The sequence below is a fragment of the Astatotilapia calliptera genome, chromosome 3 (assembly GCF_964374335.1).
Source record: "Astatotilapia calliptera chromosome 3, fAstCal68.1, whole genome shotgun sequence".
Classification (NCBI taxonomy): Eukaryota; Metazoa; Chordata; class Actinopteri; order Cichliformes; family Cichlidae; genus Astatotilapia; species Astatotilapia calliptera.
The window spans coordinates 60,258,593-60,276,873 of NC_137424.1; the positions used below are offsets into that span (position 1 = coordinate 60,258,593).

The window sequence follows — 18,281 nt, forward strand, 5'->3', positions numbered from 1 at the left end:
CTGGAGGCAGAACAACAGAGAGAGGAAAACCAGAGGAAGCTTCAACCAGAGACACGAAGGGAAAAAAAGAAAGATGAGGGAGAACTGAAAATAAGGAAAGACAATAAAAAACAATATCGCAAGGAAGAAAAAACAGAGAGGAAGAATCAAAGAACAAAAAAATTGTCTACAAGAAAGACAGGAGGAGGAGCTGATGGAGGTCGACACCCAGAGCAGAAAACCACATGGGGTCTGCACACTGCCAGTCAAGGAAGAGAAAATGCAAGCAAGGAAGCATCAGAATTCCCAAAAGGTAAAAGAGAACAAACAAAATGATCAGTTTATGGACGTTGACAATTTTCCTCAGAGTCAATATGCTGCAACATCACAATCGTATGAACCCATGCAATGGACCAAAGATCAGCAGAAGCTGCCAGTTCAAACAGAACCACAAGAATGTCTGAAAGAAAAGGATGAAGATCTGATGGAGGCTGAAGAATATTCAGGACTTCAGTTTTCACCATTTACAGAAGAACATAAAGAGGAGCCCATGCTATTAGGAGAAGCAAAGTCCTTTAATTTTTCTTTTCATCTGAGCAGTGATCAGGAACCACGGAGAGAAAAAGAGAGACAACAAGAGCAGCTTGTAGAAAAAAGACAGATGGAGAGAAATGTGGACATGAAAGAGTCAGAAACGGAGAAAAAGAGAGCAGAGGAAAACAGTGGTGAAGTAAACAATCTTTATTCTGTGTTTATGGCACAGAAGGAGACATGGAGAGAAAAACTGGAGGCAGAACAACAGAGAGAGGAAAACCAGAGGAGGCTTCAATCGGAGACACAAAGGGAAAGAGAGAAAGATGAGGGAGAACTGAAAATAAGGAAAGATAATAAAAACCAACCAGAGGAACAGAGGGGTCAGACAGAAAGCATGATTTCATCAGTCCAAGTTCCACTGGATACACATCTGAAAATACAAGGACAAAACCACAAGAAACAACCAGAGGAAACATGTCAACAGAGCCGAGAACAAATCAGAGAGCAGCCAGAGAAACTGAGAGGAGCAGAGAGGAAAGAAGGAGCTCAGGGAAAGGAGCTGGAGGTTAATGAAGGGCTCAGATCTGAGGAAACAAAGAGGAAGGACAAGGAGAGAGAAAAACTACAACTCCCACATGAAGGAGAGCTGCAGGCGGAGCAACAAGTGAACGTAAATGAAAAACAGCAGCTGGAAGAATCTGTCAGTCTCACAGAGAGAGTCGTCTGTGTGGAAGAAAAACAGGAGGAGGAGCCGATGCAACGAACATGTGATGATCAAAAGAATATCCAGAGTAGAAATCGTCCAAATGCACTGAAACTGAATGAGGTCTGCACACTGCCAGTCAAGAAACAGAAAGTTGAGGAAGAAAGAAGAGCAAGCAAGCATCAGAATTTTAAAAAGCCAAAAAAGTATGTGAAAAAACAAAATTGTGATCATATGAATGTTCATGATGCAGTTCACAGTCAATATGCTGCAACATCACAATCGTATGAACCCATGCAATGGACCAAAGATCAGCAGATGCTGCCAGTTCAAACAGAACCACAAGAATGTCTGAAAGAAAAGGATGACGATCTGATGGAGGTGGATTAACATTCAGGAACAAAAGAGCAGCTTGTTTTAGCTAAAACTCAAAACCTCTGCTGCAAAGAGAAAGTCAATTTGAAGGTTATGTGACTTGGAAATATTCAATTTTAAAATCATGTGCACAAGTTTTGCAAACAAGAAAGTTATTTGCGTCCATTTACCTTTTACCTTGATTTTGTAAATAACCATTTCAAACTATTTACAGAACAAGCAGCTGTTCCGCATCAATAAGATGCCACAAAAATTTTTTGTGCCACTCCAAAAACATAATTTCTGTCCACTAAAAAGGAGAACATCACAGCCTGATACCTGCAGGTCTGACAGCAGCAGGTGTATCACTCCTGTTTCTACCTGGAGACAGCAGTCGCCTCATTGTTCTGACACACAACACAAAACTATCCACAACACTGCACACTAACTACACAAGACAACACATTAACTACACCCTCCAAACATGCTAAACGTCACAAATCTCTCACATGTCAAAACTCGCTCTCTCTCTTTTTCTGCTCTCTCTCTCTCGCCATCACTCCTAAAACTTGCCCTGTTTTTCTTTCTCTCTCTCATAAGCAGAGAGTGCTTGCTGCACTGTCCTTAGTAAACGTGACGAAACCATTGAGGAAAAAACGCTGCATATATATTGTTTATCATGACTCTGGTTGTACGTGGCCTATCAACACAATTTATAAACTGGTATATATCACCTTGTTGCTTTGTCTTTAAGTGGTCACGTGACTGGCTTACCACAACTACTTTATTCTTCCTCAGTCAAACAGCAGCACTCATGCGATTGTTTTGCCCCTTTAGCTCCAGGTGTTGTGCTAGACAGTGATTGTGATTACCGTCCGCGGGAGAGCACACAGCTGCTTGTGCTAGTACAGAACGCTATGTCAGTGGTTTGGTTGGTTGCTGGTAATAGACTTGCATTAGTTTGTGTTAGATAACTAGTAACAGATCCAATAACTCAGGGGAAAATAAGGCTGCTAAAGCTAAAATTCAGTTTAATGGGGTCACTTTATTGTTGCCTGTAGCTGAAACAATGAGTTTTATGTTAAGAAGTCATGGATATGGCCCTCTTTCACTCTCTGTCACTGAAGTAGTAAATGGTTCCTCGTTGTTTGACTAGCCTCTATTTCTAATAAACAGTTCTTTATTTGTCCACTTCAATCTAATCAAATAAATACAATTTAAAAGAAAAATAATTGAGAATAATTCTAAGACATACAGAACTTAATTTTCCATTCAGCTTATTGTTTGCTTGGTTGTTACTTGTTAAGATTGCTTATATATTTTTTCTATTTGGTTGCAACTTAATATTTTAAATTATTCTTCAGATTTCTTTAAACCCTAATATTGTGCATACATGTTAATGTACTCATCCTTTCTATATATTTTATGAAGGTTTTTCAAAGTTGTTCTTTGGTCCTTTGGTGCCTTTTTTTTTTTACAAATTTTTAGTCTGATAGTTGTATCTGAGAGAGTAATATTTTTTCAAGCTCTGTTTTAACCTTGCAAATTAAATTAAAATTTGTTTAGGCGAGTGTTGATGGATTATGCATGGGTGTGTAACTTTTCTCAGCTGCTTAGACAGAGTTTTGTGGAATTATTTCTTTGGGAATGTGTGACAAGACTGAGGATGGTGCCTTCCTTAAAACGTAACACTGGAAGACGTGGCATCTACACTACTACCCAAATTCCATAAATGTAAGTTTTTCCTAGTGGTGGGCGGGTCATTCAAAATATTGATAGTATCGATACCAAGTCGGCATCGGATCGATACTAGTCTGGTGAGAGCGATTCTTTACTTTGAGTACTGCTCGTTCAAAACACTGTGCTTTCAGCAAAGACGAAACAGCCAGATCGCTGGACTCCTGTGTCAGCAAAGAGCAGGAACACTTTGCTCCCTCTCCCCCACTCTTATATTTCGGTGTTGCACTGTCATGTCACGTGACTTAGACAATTTGGGGGTTGTTAAGTTGTTTACATATTAATTATATTTTTACCAGTTGTTTTTATTGTTGAGAATTTTAATTGTAATTTTTGTATTATAGTTTATCAACAGTATTTGTTTTATTTAAAGATTTTCATGATTCGCAGCATCATTTATTCTTATAATAATCACACAGCCGCTGTAACAGTACATTCAACGGCTGCAGCTCTCCCACTGCCAGTCATACACATCACCACCACCAACCCTGCAGTGGCATCGCAGAACACGCCCCGCCACATACCCCCATCATGAGCAGGCAAGGGAATTGGCCCGGGCCATCGGCACCCCATGCCCTGGCCCAGCAACGGGGAAATGTCCACTCTGACGGTCGCCCGCGCCTCCGGCAGAAGCCCCGGAGCTGGCCTGGTGGCCACTCATCTGGCAAGCAACGGTGGCGTGGAAGTGAGCTGGAGCTCACAGGCAACTGGGCGGATGGCCGGCACGCAGGACCATGCAGCGTGCCGGGATCTGCCTTTAAAAAATAAGGCTGAAGGTTAAATCATTAAATGATTTAACCTTCAGCCTTTTGGCTTGTGCCTACTGTCTGCCTACCGCGCCTGGTGTATATTGGATAGTTATGTCTCCTACCTACCTGTCAGTATGTTTGTATTTATATCTCTTATTGCTCTTAATTAATTCTGTGAAGCACTTTGGCATACCTCTGGTTTTTAAATGTGCTATATAAATAAAATTGTATTGTATGTGTGGCCCCAACCTCCTAACCTAGAGTATTTAACAGAAAACATCCTACGTGTGGAAATGTACAGGGTCCCCCAGACTTACCTAGTCCTCTTACTCCCACCACAAACTTTGCACAAACAAATTAAATGCTCCAGGACAGCACAACACATGTACCAAATAATCCTTAGCAAGCAAGGAGGAAAGAGCCACCTATAGCCACAAGTGAGTTTTCTTTTCTTTATGTATGTTCCAGTGCTGACCCAGTAGAAGTATACTGATCATACCGGTAATCATGATCGTTCTAGGTCTCCCACACCTGATTGCCAAAACTCAACAGCATTCTGATCATTTGAGGAACCTCATGTGTAGCTCCAGCGGCAGGTACCCCTTGGCCATTTGGCCACTGAAAAGTGAATGGCTGCTGGATTAGTGCTGTTTTTGCTAGATGAATTTAGGAGAGATAAGATAAAAGTGACAAATTTGTGGGACCGTTTGATATAAAATAAATTCCTTTGACTGCACAGTTAATTTATCTGGAGGCTTAGTCAATGGTTTTCTCTCCTGACACTTTGTTTTGCATTCCACTTGGAATGTAAAATGTAATAATAATAATAATAATAATAATAAATAAATAAATAAATAAGCATTAAATCTCAGAGTCTTTGTGAATAAATGAATGAATGGCACTTTCAGTGTGAAACCACCTTGGCTATGTACTTTATAGTATTGTTGAACATGAACAATCTATTTAAAAAAAGATCCATTTGTTTTCTGTTTTTTGGTAAGACTCAGAATTTATCGCAAACAGGTCACAGGCAAAAGAGACAGCCATTCACTTCACACTGACATCCCGGTTTAGAAAGTAATTTTGAAAGTAAACAGACATCACCTAAACAATATATAGGATAAAGGAAAAAATGGGCACAGTATAGAGAAAATCAGCAATATGTTGTCTTCTTGAAAGCAATGGAAAAGTGCACAGTAGGCGTAATCTCCATAATATCCAAAGAGTCAAAACTTTATAGTTCTGGGATGTCCTTAAAATAAAGAGCCGAGAAATTAGTCCAGACATGTGTCACAGGCAAATGACAAGCATAATTCACAAAAAGCAGCAGGTAAAATGGATAAAGAATCACAGCAGTGTCGCAGAAATGTGTTAAAACTGCAATAGATGCAACAATTTGTACAGTCTGTGTCCTGGCTTGAAGTTGTACCTGCACACACAGACAGAAACACACAAACATGTCAGTGCCATCCAAAATGACATTTTCCATAATTTAAGCATTGTAGTTAATCTATTTATGCAATAATAACTACTGAAATACAGACTTATGACAAATGGGAGAATAATGTAGCTGTTAGTGTGAATCATTCAAATCAAATTTATACATAATCACCATTATTAAATATCACACATTCATCTAAAAAACAGTCAAATTTAGCCAGAGATGAAAATTGCTTCATATGAGTGAAATGTAGAAGTTTTGAGACACGTTTACCAGCCTGTTCATGGTCATCCATTCCAACCAAAGGAAAGATAATGCGATTACAATGTCAGAGTAAAGGTCATCTTGAGGACCTGACAGGAAATATTCAAATTCATTCAAATTCAAATTTTTATTTGTCACGTACACAGTCATACACAGTACGATATGCAGTGAAATGCTTGGACAACTGCTCGTGACCTAAAGAAAAAAAAAGGAAAGGGCTATGAATAAGATAGGAAATAAATATGAAAAATTAAAGGGTGAATTTAACTAGGAAGGAATAAAATATAAAAAATTAAGGTTAAAAATGAAATAACTGTACAACACAAATTAGAATGAAGGGTAAATTTAACTGGGAAAGAATAAGATAAAATATATAAATTAAAGTTGAAAATAAAATAACTGTACAACAAAATACACAATACACAGTATAGAACTATATAAGAATGTATGAAGAAATATAAATAAATAAATATATATATACACACACACAATAACAGCAGCTGTACAAGTATTAACTGGAAAAGAAGAATGTAGTGACCAGTGTCGTGCAATCCACATTATGTCTTGTGCAGTGCAAATATGCTTAAAGTGATTTAAGTGAAAACAATGTCCAGAATGTCCAGTGTGTGTGTGTAAGAACTGTATGTGTGGGTCAGTACTGTGTGGTGGTGTGATTGAGAGACCGTATCGCCTGCGGGAAGAAGCTCCTCCTCAGTCTCTCTGTGTTGGTCTTCAGGGAGCGGAATCGCTTTCCTGACCTCAACAGAGAGAACAGTCTGTTGTTGGGATGGCTGAGGTCCTTCACGATCTTCCTGGAGCAGGAGCGGTTAAAAAAAAGCAAGACAAAAAAACAACAACAAAAAAACCCCCAAAGTAAAACCTTTACTTAACTGCTACGATTGTCAAAATAATAAGAAATATATATAATTTGAAAGTACTCATCATTGTAAATCATATGTATAATCTATTTTCACATGTATACCTGTGCAGAATTAAGTCGTACAATTTAAACCTGCTTCAATCATTTGTACCATGTTACTTCTGCTGAATGGTATCATTGTTAGAGTACAACCACATTAAAATATTACACGTTCCCTTGTAGTTACATTTCAATAAAAGAACAACTGATTAGATGCCTAAACTGTTCTTTAATTGTGAAAAATGACAACAGAGAAACAAGAAAATACAAATACATGTAAAAGTGTGAATATGTTTAATTGTATATATTTAGTTGTATTCTGTTTCCTTTTATTGAAGTATTTTCGTACCAACATTCTCAGATGGTGCTGAAACAGTGTTCATTGGAGCTGTTGGAACATTGACAGAAATAAAATACCATAGTCCACAGTCTATTTTTATCTTATTGAATTACTTGTAATGTAACATTCAGCTTAGAATTTAAAAGGCTATCAAATGTGTGGCAAAAAAATATGATAAAAAAAGGAAACAAAACAAAAACAAACAATAGTTTAGTCAGGAATCAGAAAGATCTTCTTCTTTTATTTTTTTTGCCTGTCCCGTTTGGCTCTTTTGCCATCAGAATTATTGTCTAAAGGCGAAGAAAGATGCCCAACGGATTTACTTTACCAAATTGACCATCCCAGCCTTGCCGTAATGGTCCATTTGATTCACCTTTTATTGTTTATTTTATAAGTTCAGTTGGCCCATAAACTCAAATACATTAAGGGTTTCAACTAATCATTTAACGTTTTGGAGCAAAAGTTGGTCTCAGATGAAATTTATTGCTGGCAAAATGAATGAATTCAAGTTTTACATGAGTTGAAGCTGTTGGCGCCTTTCTGTGCCTGAGTACACATGCGCATCTCATATTTTTGGATGCTACGGGGTCTACTTTGCGCTTTTGCAAGAACTGAAAGCCACCTGCCCGTCTACCTTAATGAGAACGTGAGGCTTTTTATACCAGGAGCTGAATAGATCGTTCATCTCAAGTTTCTAAAGGCAAGTAATGTTTATTTTTTTACATCAGACAGTATATGTTTGAACAGTCTCAATTTGTCTTTTAGAAATATCACAACTGAAGTTCTTCGTATTTTTCCGAAACTTAGCATAGCATTACTTTCTTGGCTAAGAAGCCTTGTGGCTTATGGGTATGTGTTTACTATATCATTTAAGATTCCATGTCACAAAACAATGAAAATCCGACAAACTTCGCTACTAAAGAGGCGCGCTCATATCTGACAAGCCTCCGCGACACCCCCTATGCGTATTTCATGAAGTGCAGTCTGTGGCCGCCATACCACCGAACGAAACAAAATAGGCTGGCTCACTCATGACCAACGGCAGCAACCCCCCGCCGCTATTTAAATAAAATAAAATAAAGTTCGGGGGCACCTGCTGCCGTGTCGTTTAATTTGTTCGAATCACATTTAGCCAATAAAATGTGTGCTTTAGTTTCTGTGTGAATGGGGTGGTGGAGTCCTCATGGCCAGCGAGCTCCACTAAATGAACTAAATGAAATATGAGATGTGACAATATCGTTTATATCGATATAGTCTATGTTACATTATAATTATACTCGTGGAGCCGCAAGTTTGCCTCTCTTTCGTCCACTTTTGTCTCTACGCTGTGTTACTCCGCCTCTCTCCTTCACTGAACACAACTCCCCCTCCCCCATCGCTTCACCTGCAGGCAACGACAAGATGGACACAGCAGCTATCAAAGATGAGCTGGTCGGTAAAAAGAAAACATTTGAAGATTACTATTTTAGTGCTGTCAGCGTAAAGTTAATGCCATAACTGCATTAACGGGGCAAATCTCCGTTGACTAGTTACCGCGGATCACCCCGTGCGTGGGGCTGGGTGGCGTTAGTGAGCTAACCGGGCTAACGCGTTGACACACGGCCTAAAATCCTTTCATCTCAAAAATCGACAGTCTGCCTTATGTATGAATTCTGGTTGTGCTTCCTGACCTCGAATCAATTTTATGTGGTACACAGCTTAAAAAAATATGTCAAAAAATGTTTTGGTACGACTTTGGTAAGCTATGAAGCTGCACTGCTTGATGGATTGTTGGAGCATTACGGCTACCGAGGAGACTCGCAGAGTGATACTACTCTGCTTCAACGTAATATTACCATATTATGTGTGTAAGGACCATAAATGGCACCTGTAAGAGACACGGTTACAAAGAGGATTTCAAACTCCAGGCTGTCAGTTGCGCAGTAGAACTTGGAAACAGAGCAGCTGCAAACTCTGTCTTTGTTATTATGCTCAGCATCTTTTATTTTACATTTTGACTGCACAATTGTGAGCTTTTTGTTATGCACAAAACAACATTGTTTTGGTTTATTTATGGAGCACCATTAATAAATGCACTGATAATTTAAACAGATGCTTCAGGAGTTTTATCCCACTCATACTCTCAATCCAATGTTTGTCATTCTAAGTTGTAAAACCAATCACACAAAATTATCCTTGGCTTACATAATAGATCCCAGTATACTGTTGGTGCATTCCATGTAGAATACAATTTGTTAATAATAAATTAAACATTTGATGTAATGTATGTTTTGTAAATTATTTGTTTTACTGTGTTTCACATGGCATTTTACAAGGCAGAATCAGCTCACTTTAGTGAGCCAAAAAAAAATTAGGACAGGAGAAAAAAATTCTTAAGTCAGGAAGCTGGTGTTAGGGGTGGGTTTTTATAATCGATTCATCGATTAAAATCGATTCTGGCTTGGATAACGTAAAATCGATTCATTAAAATCCTGAATCGATTTTTTAATATAAATTTATTTTGTCTGAAATGCCAGAATCTCTGGTGACATCTCACAAAATTTCAAGAACCACCAAACAGTAAATGAGAGCAGGTACAGGGATTCTGCACATAGACTTAAACACACAGCGCGACCCGCGGATCAGAATCAGTTAGATGTCGCCTTTCTCACAGTCGGGGCTGAAAGCCGACAGCTCGCTGATCCGGGTCCGCGCTTTGTGTTCACGCCCTTTATGCGCTGATTCTAAAGCTGTTAGTTTGATCTCTCTCCAAACAATATTGACCGAACCAGCAGCAAAAGAAGATCCAAACGCTTCACATAAACATCGTCATGAATTCACTCTTTTACTGTTTTGCTTCCATTGCGATGCGCAGCTCTCTCTCTCTCCCTCCCCCCCCCTCCCCCCCTTCTTTCTCGAACAGTTTCGCTTTCTTCATTATTCGCTTGCTTGTTACACAAGTCTACTGTTGCTTACAGCGCTGTCGGCCGGTGTTTTTTTCCCTTTTACATTCTTCCGAAAAGAAAACCTCATTTCTGCTGTTCAATACTGAACAAATTCAAACTTTTTAAAATTATTCAAAATGCAAAATGTTTAGCCGTGTCTCTAATAAAACCGCTGTAACGTAAGAGGTAATGTTGATTAATTAATGGTTTTCTTTCGTTTTTGATGTACTGCAGAATATTTTTATAAAATCCCAGGCCAGGAAAATCACCTACATGTTTTTCTGTGTTTTATCTTCAGCTACTTTGACACAAAGGCATCTGCTGTGATGCTCACACCTTGGATAAAGTCTTGAGAGTGTCAGCTTCCTTTTTATAGATACAAAAATATGTAAATGTCCTGATCTGAATTATATCTCTGACTGTCAAAATTTCCCAGATTTAAATCGAATTGAATCGAATTAAATCGAATCGTGGATCGAATCGATTCGGGACCTTGTGAATCGGAATTGAATCGATTCTAGAAATCAGTGACGATACCCAGCCCTAGCTGGTGTTTTATTTTAAAACTAATTGCTATTTTTATTTATTTAGAGAATTAAAAGCCAACTCCAGACCACTGCTTGTCCTGATTTATGAGGGACTGATGAGGAGTTGGTAAGGAGAGGAATCAGAACAGGAGTGCCCGCCCCCCGCCCCAAACACATTATCAGGTAACAACAGCCAGTTTCTTAACAAAAGCATTCCTGCTCTGAACTGGAAGAAAAAACCCTGAGTAGAAGCTCACATCAAGAAAATAGCTCCTCAGTTCACAGTAGCATTGCTCTGCTAACATGCTAACAACACATTTGAGCTACTCACCCTTCCTGTGTTGAATCGTAAGCGTAGGCAAATCACTCAGGACTCGCTCACCCCCTCCCTCCTGTGCTGAATCATAGAACGAACGAGTCACTCACTCACTCACCCCCTCCCTCCTGGCTCACAGCTTTTTCTTCTTCTTGGTTGGCACCAATGTTAAGGCGCATTACCGCCCCCTGGCTCACAGCTCAGTGGACATTTAGATGAGAAAATATATATTTAACACAGTTAAGGAAAATACTAATAAAATAAAAATAAACAAAATAAATGTTTATTAAGCAATTGTGATAGGAAATTGCTTAATTTTAGAAATGTTTTTGCTCTTTTTTGCTCTATAAAATAGTTGTTTTTTTTTTAGAATCATTCATCTTAGCAGTGGGATTTACATGAAAGGAGAAACAAATTAAGTTTGAGTGAAAATGTAAATTTTTTGCACTCTCTGGTCAACTGACTCAGTGAATCAAATGACTCAAAAAACACGATTCACTTTGGTGAGTGACTCATTAAAACCCGATTCAGTAAAAAGAATCAAATTTACCATCACTACTTCCCATGCTCCTGTTAGTGATCCTCCATCTGGATGGATGAGAACAACCTTCTGAACAATCTAGCAGGAGATGGCCCATATCTATGGGACTGATTTGTGCTAATAACGCCCATTGTATGGACTGATAACAGCCGAAGCGGGTGAATAAAGTCACCCAGTAGCTAGCTGTGCCATTACCCAGCATACACCACTCCCTCCATATGCAATAAACAATACAAAAGTAACAGCCTATAATTAATGTATTTGCTGTATCTGCTGTTTCTCAGGTAGTTGTTTACATTATATAATTTATTGTGTTCTGTATACGTCACTACCATGTGATTTTGGAAATATATAAATATACGGACAACTTCCGCGGCAATCTCTTGTGGTCAATAAGCAACGTTTAGGGAGCTCTATAGTATTCAATGAGAGGACCCTGCACGTCAATTCTCGACGCGAGGGGGGTACCCTGTGCGTCGATAAGTGAAGCAGAGGGAGCCTGACCATGCGTCACACGTTTGACAAGTTGGGAGTGAGAACGTGTTGGTTAGACCGTCCCATTTCACAAGCCTCTCACTTCAGGCCTTAGCAGTCTTTGAGTATGCGGCCCTTGTGGACCGTTAAGGCTGCAGACCGTGAACTGGATACAGCCACTGTGCAATTGCCAGTACTAAAATGGCCTCATGCCTCCTCCTACTCATGTGTCCCTAAAGGAAAGCAACCCAGAAAAAAAAATAACTTGAGCACACTATCCAAGCTAACCACTAGGAGATGCTAAAGTGTTAAATGTGCAGATAACATTACATGATCATTTCTGGAGCAGTCTTCAGGTTCTCCATATAGTAACATGCCATTTTTGCTCCTCGTAAAAATGTTTTACTCCTGGATTAAAATATTTCTGTTGGATTTAATTCAGAGTCAGCTTTTAAAATAAGAACAGCGCATTTTTACATCAGGAGATAACAACGAGTGAAAAATTGATTTCAAAATATACTAACAGCTCTCCAAGTAAGACTTAAGCTTCATGCCTGGACGTTTTCATTTAACTGTAATCTCAACAAAACCGATTTGTTCTGGAACAAGTAAAACACTGAAATAAACAAGACATATTTTGCAAATATGTGATGTCTTGATAAATCAAGCAGATATTTGAAATTTACACATCTACAGTCTCACCTGAAAATATGTTTATTTTGTGTTGCAGAAGCAGTAATATTTCAAACTTTACTCATATTATTAGCCGCTATCCTCCACCAATGGTGCATTTGAGTTTTGGACGAAATGCAATCTGGGATAGTTGGTTGCACAGAAGTCACAGATCACCCACTTTGCTAGGAAATGTTTTGCAATGTTTCTAGGATTAACACTTTCTTGACACAATGTGCAACAGGCTTTTTTTCCCCTTTCCTTTGGTGGATGCAAAAAATGATGTGCAGATACGCACGACTGTAAAAGGAAGTGCACTTTGCTGGAATTTACTCCTACAATGGATATTGTAAATGGCACTATAAAGAAAGAAGAAACTCTTGTTTTTATGATAATGCAGGAAAGCCAAAAAAAAGAAAAAAGTGTTAAAAGACCAGTATGACCCTGTTCATCACCTGCTATGTTGCCCTGCTGAATGCCAGTTACGAGTCTTCATACCAAATACTTTGCTTTTGTAATGTCATCCCCAAGAGGTCTACTCTTACTTTGGAAGAAAAACAGAATTAAAATAATGTTTTATCTTTAGTCATTATTTATTTATTACTGCAGAATGAAACATGTAGCATGCTTGTCCACATGGTCTCACTTTAACATTATAGAATGTATAGGACTAAAAGGAAATCCAGTTCCTGTTTGCTGTTACAGTGAATCAGAAAACAAAAAAAGGCCTGCTAATACTGGAAGCTGATGACACAAAATCTGGTGGGTGCAGCAACTCTTTGCATCGGCTCAGCATCATTTACAGAGTAAAGGCACACATGGATGGACGTTGAGTGGAACACTTTACATCATTCCATTTGCCTCCTGTGACCAGAAAAAACACAGGAGACAGTTAGATCAACTGTAGACCTGAAACTGGCAATTACTTTCTTTGTTTTAAAGAAAGTAATGCAAATGTAATAAATGTTGATTTTAGTATTATTAATAAACAGATAATTGTAAAGTCTATAAACTCAACATAGTCAAGAGGTCCAGTTCATTATCTCTGTATAGTAGAAGTGAAACCTAGCGGCTACAGCCCCTATGTTGGCATCCACCTAGCGTCACTATTCAAACCTTTTACTTGTACTAATATATATGGAATTAACCTGCTGTTGTTATCAATATCATCTGAGTTTTAGCTTTACTTGATGTTTTGAAGTCTCTTAAGTGCTGTGGAATCTGAGAGACTGTGGAATGCACTAGTAAAGTCCCCTTTAGGATTTAAACAGCTAGTTATCATTTATGACTTGCCACATTACAATGTTTATTCAGACAGCTCAGACATTTCAGTAAATAATGTTTTAGGGAATTACCTCCACCATGATTTATCTCTATACAAGACTCGTTACTTTCCCAATTGTCTGGTTGCCCTGGTTTCCATGCTGAAAATAAAAAATGACTGCCATCGCTCCAGAGCCAGAGATCATTCTAAAGATGAAATAAAACAGAGATTTAAAAGTTCAAAGTGTCCTTCTCTCATTAAGATCAGCTTTTATTTTGGATAAATTACCATCTGGCAATCAGTGCCTCCAATCCATGTTCGTGTGGCATTCAATGATGCAGCTCTTATCACCTTCTGAATGTTTTCATTATCTTCAGCATTGTTTACCGATGCGAGGTGTGCTTTCATGGCCTGACAGTTTTTCTACAGTGGAGATGAACAAAAAGACACACAGAAACTCAAAAGGAGATGGTTGCTGGAGAACAACGTGGCTACTTGAAATAAATATCTGGACCAAAGGGACTTATCTGCAATTTGGCAACTCAATCATAGATGTAATTTTTCACACTTTCAATCTGGTTGCATTTATTGGGAGCTCTTTAGCAAGTTCACTGGCAGTAAGCTATTTGTACACTACTAGCATGTCAAAGCTTAAAAAAAAGTCACAGTTACTCTGTAAGGAGTTTTTATTTGCAGAGGTGGAAGTAACAAAGTACATATACTAACATTATTTTTTATTATTATAACAAAAGATTAAGTTAGCTTTGCAGAAAAAAAATATTTAGTGGAAATGTTCTTCAAAGAGTTACTTTTTACCTTCTTACTTTGAGTACATTCAGAGCCTGTACTTTTTCACTTTTATTTGACTAAAGAAGTTGAATTAGTACTTTAGCTTTTATCAGAAAAAAGCACAGCAAACAAAGCTCTAGAGAACTCATAGCTAAGTGAAAGTAGAAGGCTCTGCCTCCATGTTAGTAATATGGACAAAATGGTGCTAAGAAGTTTTGAGATGTAACGTGTCTTCTTTCTAGGTCTTGCGAGTAGAATGATTTTAAAATCAATTCTTGATTTAAAAGGGGACCAACGAAAATAAACTAATATGGGAGAAATGTGGTGTCTCTTTCTAGTTCATCTTAGTACTACTGCTGCAGTGTTTTGGATCAACTGAAGGTTTTTCAGGAATTTTCAGAATAGCCTCTTCTAAACCCAAGAAGTAAAAAAAATAAAAAATAAAATCATGGACTAGCTATTCAACATCACTCTGAGATGAGGGTGTTGCAGTGTGGTGGCACCTTCGTTTACAGGCTTGCTGCATTATATATTTATACCTTTTAAATTTGTTCAGTGATTCTATCATTTTAGCTAAACCATAGCATTGAGATATTTTATAAAATAGTAATATATTTCTCATTTCAGTCTTTGTTGCCGCTCTTCATTTATATTACTTTGAAACTATCGTCACATCTTAATGATCAAAGAGTTTTCTACAGACAAGAAGCTACCCCACAGCTCTACCTATCTGTAAAACCTTCTTACTGAATGCTATTGATGTGTTTTGTTCTTTAATAAAATTAATCATAATACATGTAACTGATTTTTAGAATACCGTTTAATGCCATTTTTAAAAATACACAGCAAATTCAAAAGTGTTAAATTTTTTGGTGTTAATAGTCTCCTTGCAAAAGTAGAGTTAATTTTACTCTAAGCAGAGTCACATTATTTTAATGTAACTCTGAGGTGTAAAATGATAGTAGTTAAAATCGAGTGTTAAAAATGAGTGTTTCTCTGTCAAATCTGGAGGTGTTACAATGGAAACATTAACTCTTGACCTCATAACTCTGAACTCCTACAGGGGCTATGACACCAACAGAGTAAATTCACAGACTCCGCCCTCAGCACGGCTCCAATCGAAGCTGAAGTGAAGCCGTTTCAGAACATTTTGCTCTACATATTTGAGTTGTTTGCCATGCTTGGTAAGTCATTTTTTCAAAGATTGTTTCAATTATTATTAGCTTTTACTTCTGTGGCTCTTTGGAGTTGAGACAAAGCTGTGTGAAAGGCATTAGCCATGTTGCTCGCTGATAGCATAACATTCTGTTTTAGCTAGCTGAAAGGTATTGTTTGCGGGCAAATACCACAGCCTTGAAAAAAAGCTTGCATGTGAATTTTCAGTCAAACGTTTGGTCAAATACACCTAAAACAATGTGTAGAATGTGAAACGTTGGTATAATGGTGCTACTTGAAGCCTGAAAACGATCGCCCATAAAAAAAAACCAAAAAACGAGCAAACAGCAGTAGCTGACGTCCTGACTCGATTCTACGGTAGCATAGATCCCTCCAGAGTTTTGTGCACACGGTTTAGGTAAAAATGAAAAAGGTTGAGGTTTTACATTTAGTTCAGTATTACCTGTTGCCTGTGTCCTTGTCTTTTGGGAAAATACTTTACACAAGTAATGGCTCAAAGAGGATTCCTTTTTTTTTTACTGTGCTGCAATTGTTTACTGGATTATTTGTGCCATTAATTAGTGTCAACTAATTTTTATTCAATCTCCACACAGGATATGCTTGTGAAGATGGAATATGGGGGAGAGCAGAAGTGCGTTGAAGTTCCACAAAGGGATGAATGAAGGACATGCATATTGTATTGAAGAAATAAGTCATGAGAATGCTGTTATTTGCATTTACCATGTCAGACCTTTTGATAAACAAAATTCTAATGAAAGTGAGAACATGTATACTGTTACATCTTTCAGAAAATGTTTTGAAATTGTGGTGCACAGTTCAGAATAAATGTTTTTCAAAAACCATTGCATCTTTTTAGTAAATGTTTATTTCCAAAAGAAATTTCTAGAAGTTCAGAACAGTAAAATTCCCGCTTTTTAGAATGAATTGGAAGATAACTCTTACGTAGTTAAACTAAAATACTCTTTGAGAGTTAATATATAAACTCTTAACACCAAGTGTTAAATTATCAACTCCAGACAGATTTGGTGTTTAACACTAAATCAGAGTTAACGTACCAACTCTCCAAAAAGAGTTAAATTAACACTCTCTGGTGTGGACCCATATAGACACTTTAATAGTGTTGAAATCAAATCCGACAGTGTTAATTTGGACATGCTGGATTTGCTGTGTATGAAGTCCAGAGTATGTTACTGAAATTGTCATTAATACATCTTCAATCTTTGTTATATCACAATTTAAAGAGAGGGAAATGTAAAAATATGCAGAAGTAATTTCTACTTGAAATTACTCCTGCATATTTGTCAGATGGAATGATCTGACAAGCAAATTCTACAATAAATATGCCTGTTTAGAAAACAGTGTTCAGTGCAGAGCTGCGTTCATGAAAATACCAACATCAGAATATGACTCTATTTATCTTCGGGTAACTGGGGTAAGCAAACTAACTGTTGGCTTAATGTCCAAAGACTAAGCACAGTGTCAACATTTTTGAGTGAATCACAATCCTCTGTCTTACCTCAGCCTCAGCCCAGGTCATCTGTACTGAAACGTAATGGAAACAGCGACCTCCAAACTCACTCCAATTATCAGGGCAAGTTGCTGCAGATGGGTGAAAAATTAGTGAAAACAAGCAGAGAATTGTGAGTAATTGTATGATATTGTGTCATCATGATAAGGCTCCCTCTTTGCTTTTCTCTGCATATTTACTTTGACTCTGTTCACATGAAGTGTTTTACTCTTTCAATTTTTTTTTTCCTGACGAGAGCACAGCCAATTTGTGAGGATTTAATCCTATGTCAAGAGTTTAGCACATTAGCTTAAACACCTGTACTCACCATCAGCTCTGGCCAGAGCAATTAAGGCACAAACAAGCAGAGACACAGTCAACATCTTTTTGAAGACGACGGAGACAAAGAATATGATCAGTGAGCTTAAAAAGAACAAATACAGAAAAATTATTAATGATCATGGAGTGAGTTAAAGTGTGAAGGAGAAAATTGGGGCAAAGAGTCACAGTAAACCTGCAGAAGAAGGATTCACTCGGTGGCTCTCCTGTGTGAATCTGTTGGACCAGAGGAAAAAAAGGATCTTATATACACTAACTTATCTCCATATCTGTGTTTAGATAAGTCTTCTCATCTGTGTATGACCCTTTTTTTTATCAGTTTATTGGTCAACAAATCAAAGGGCAGCACATCCCACACTGTTGGTTTTTCAAAAGTAAGCATGTGAATCACAGAAACTCAAGGTCTTCCTTCTATGTTTCCTCAATTCACATCTTGTTTAATCCCAAATTTGATAATGACACACAGAATATACTCAGAACCATAAACAATAAGAAATCATTATTTTTTAATTAGGGTATAGATTATCTGCATATTTTAAGATGACTTGTGGAGGCTTACTGCAGATTCTTTTTGCTATATAAAACAAATAGCGGTGGATGGAGCAGCTACAAAGTCTGCTTTTCTGACAGGGTTTGTTGATCAGGTGGTTTGAAGAAGGCCTCTCACTGGCTTTTTCTAAGTAAAGGTTTTAATAGTGATTACAGGAAAAAGTGCTGGTGTTTTGAAAGCAA

At 37.8% G+C, this 18,281-nt stretch overlaps 2 protein-coding genes and 1 long non-coding RNA gene across 5 annotated transcripts in view; 1 reads left to right on the forward strand and 2 right to left on the reverse strand.

Moving 5' to 3' along the window:
* LOC113018995 (uncharacterized) overlaps window positions 1-18,281 on the reverse strand; it is a 134,981-nt gene that overhangs the window by 39,953 nt on the left and 76,747 nt on the right. The gene's annotated exons all lie outside the window — the stretch shown is intronic.
* On the reverse strand, window positions 13,049-17,863 carry LOC113029722 (ladderlectin-like). 2 transcript variants are annotated; one of them, XM_080298728.1, is made up of 6 exons: window positions 17,725-17,863; window positions 17,539-17,633; window positions 17,220-17,302; window positions 14,027-14,161; window positions 13,830-13,944; window positions 13,049-13,338 (listed from the first exon to the last, which is right to left on the reverse strand). In XM_080298728.1, the coding sequence occupies exons 2-6, from the start codon at window positions 17,591-17,593 to the stop codon at window positions 13,274-13,276; spliced, it is 453 nt and encodes a 150-aa protein (XP_080154854.1). In that variant the 5' UTR covers window positions 17,594-17,633; window positions 17,725-17,863; the 3' UTR covers window positions 13,049-13,273. The 2 variants fall into 2 exon arrangements, with proteins under 2 accessions (XP_080154854.1, XP_080154856.1); XM_080298730.1 differs by having other exon boundaries at window positions 17,539-17,593; window positions 17,725-17,810.
* LOC145425578 (uncharacterized) lies at window positions 15,379-16,545 on the forward strand. The gene is made up of 2 exons (XR_013906299.1): window positions 15,379-15,711; window positions 16,297-16,545. It is a non-coding gene; the product is annotated as an uncharacterized LOC145425578 (long non-coding RNA).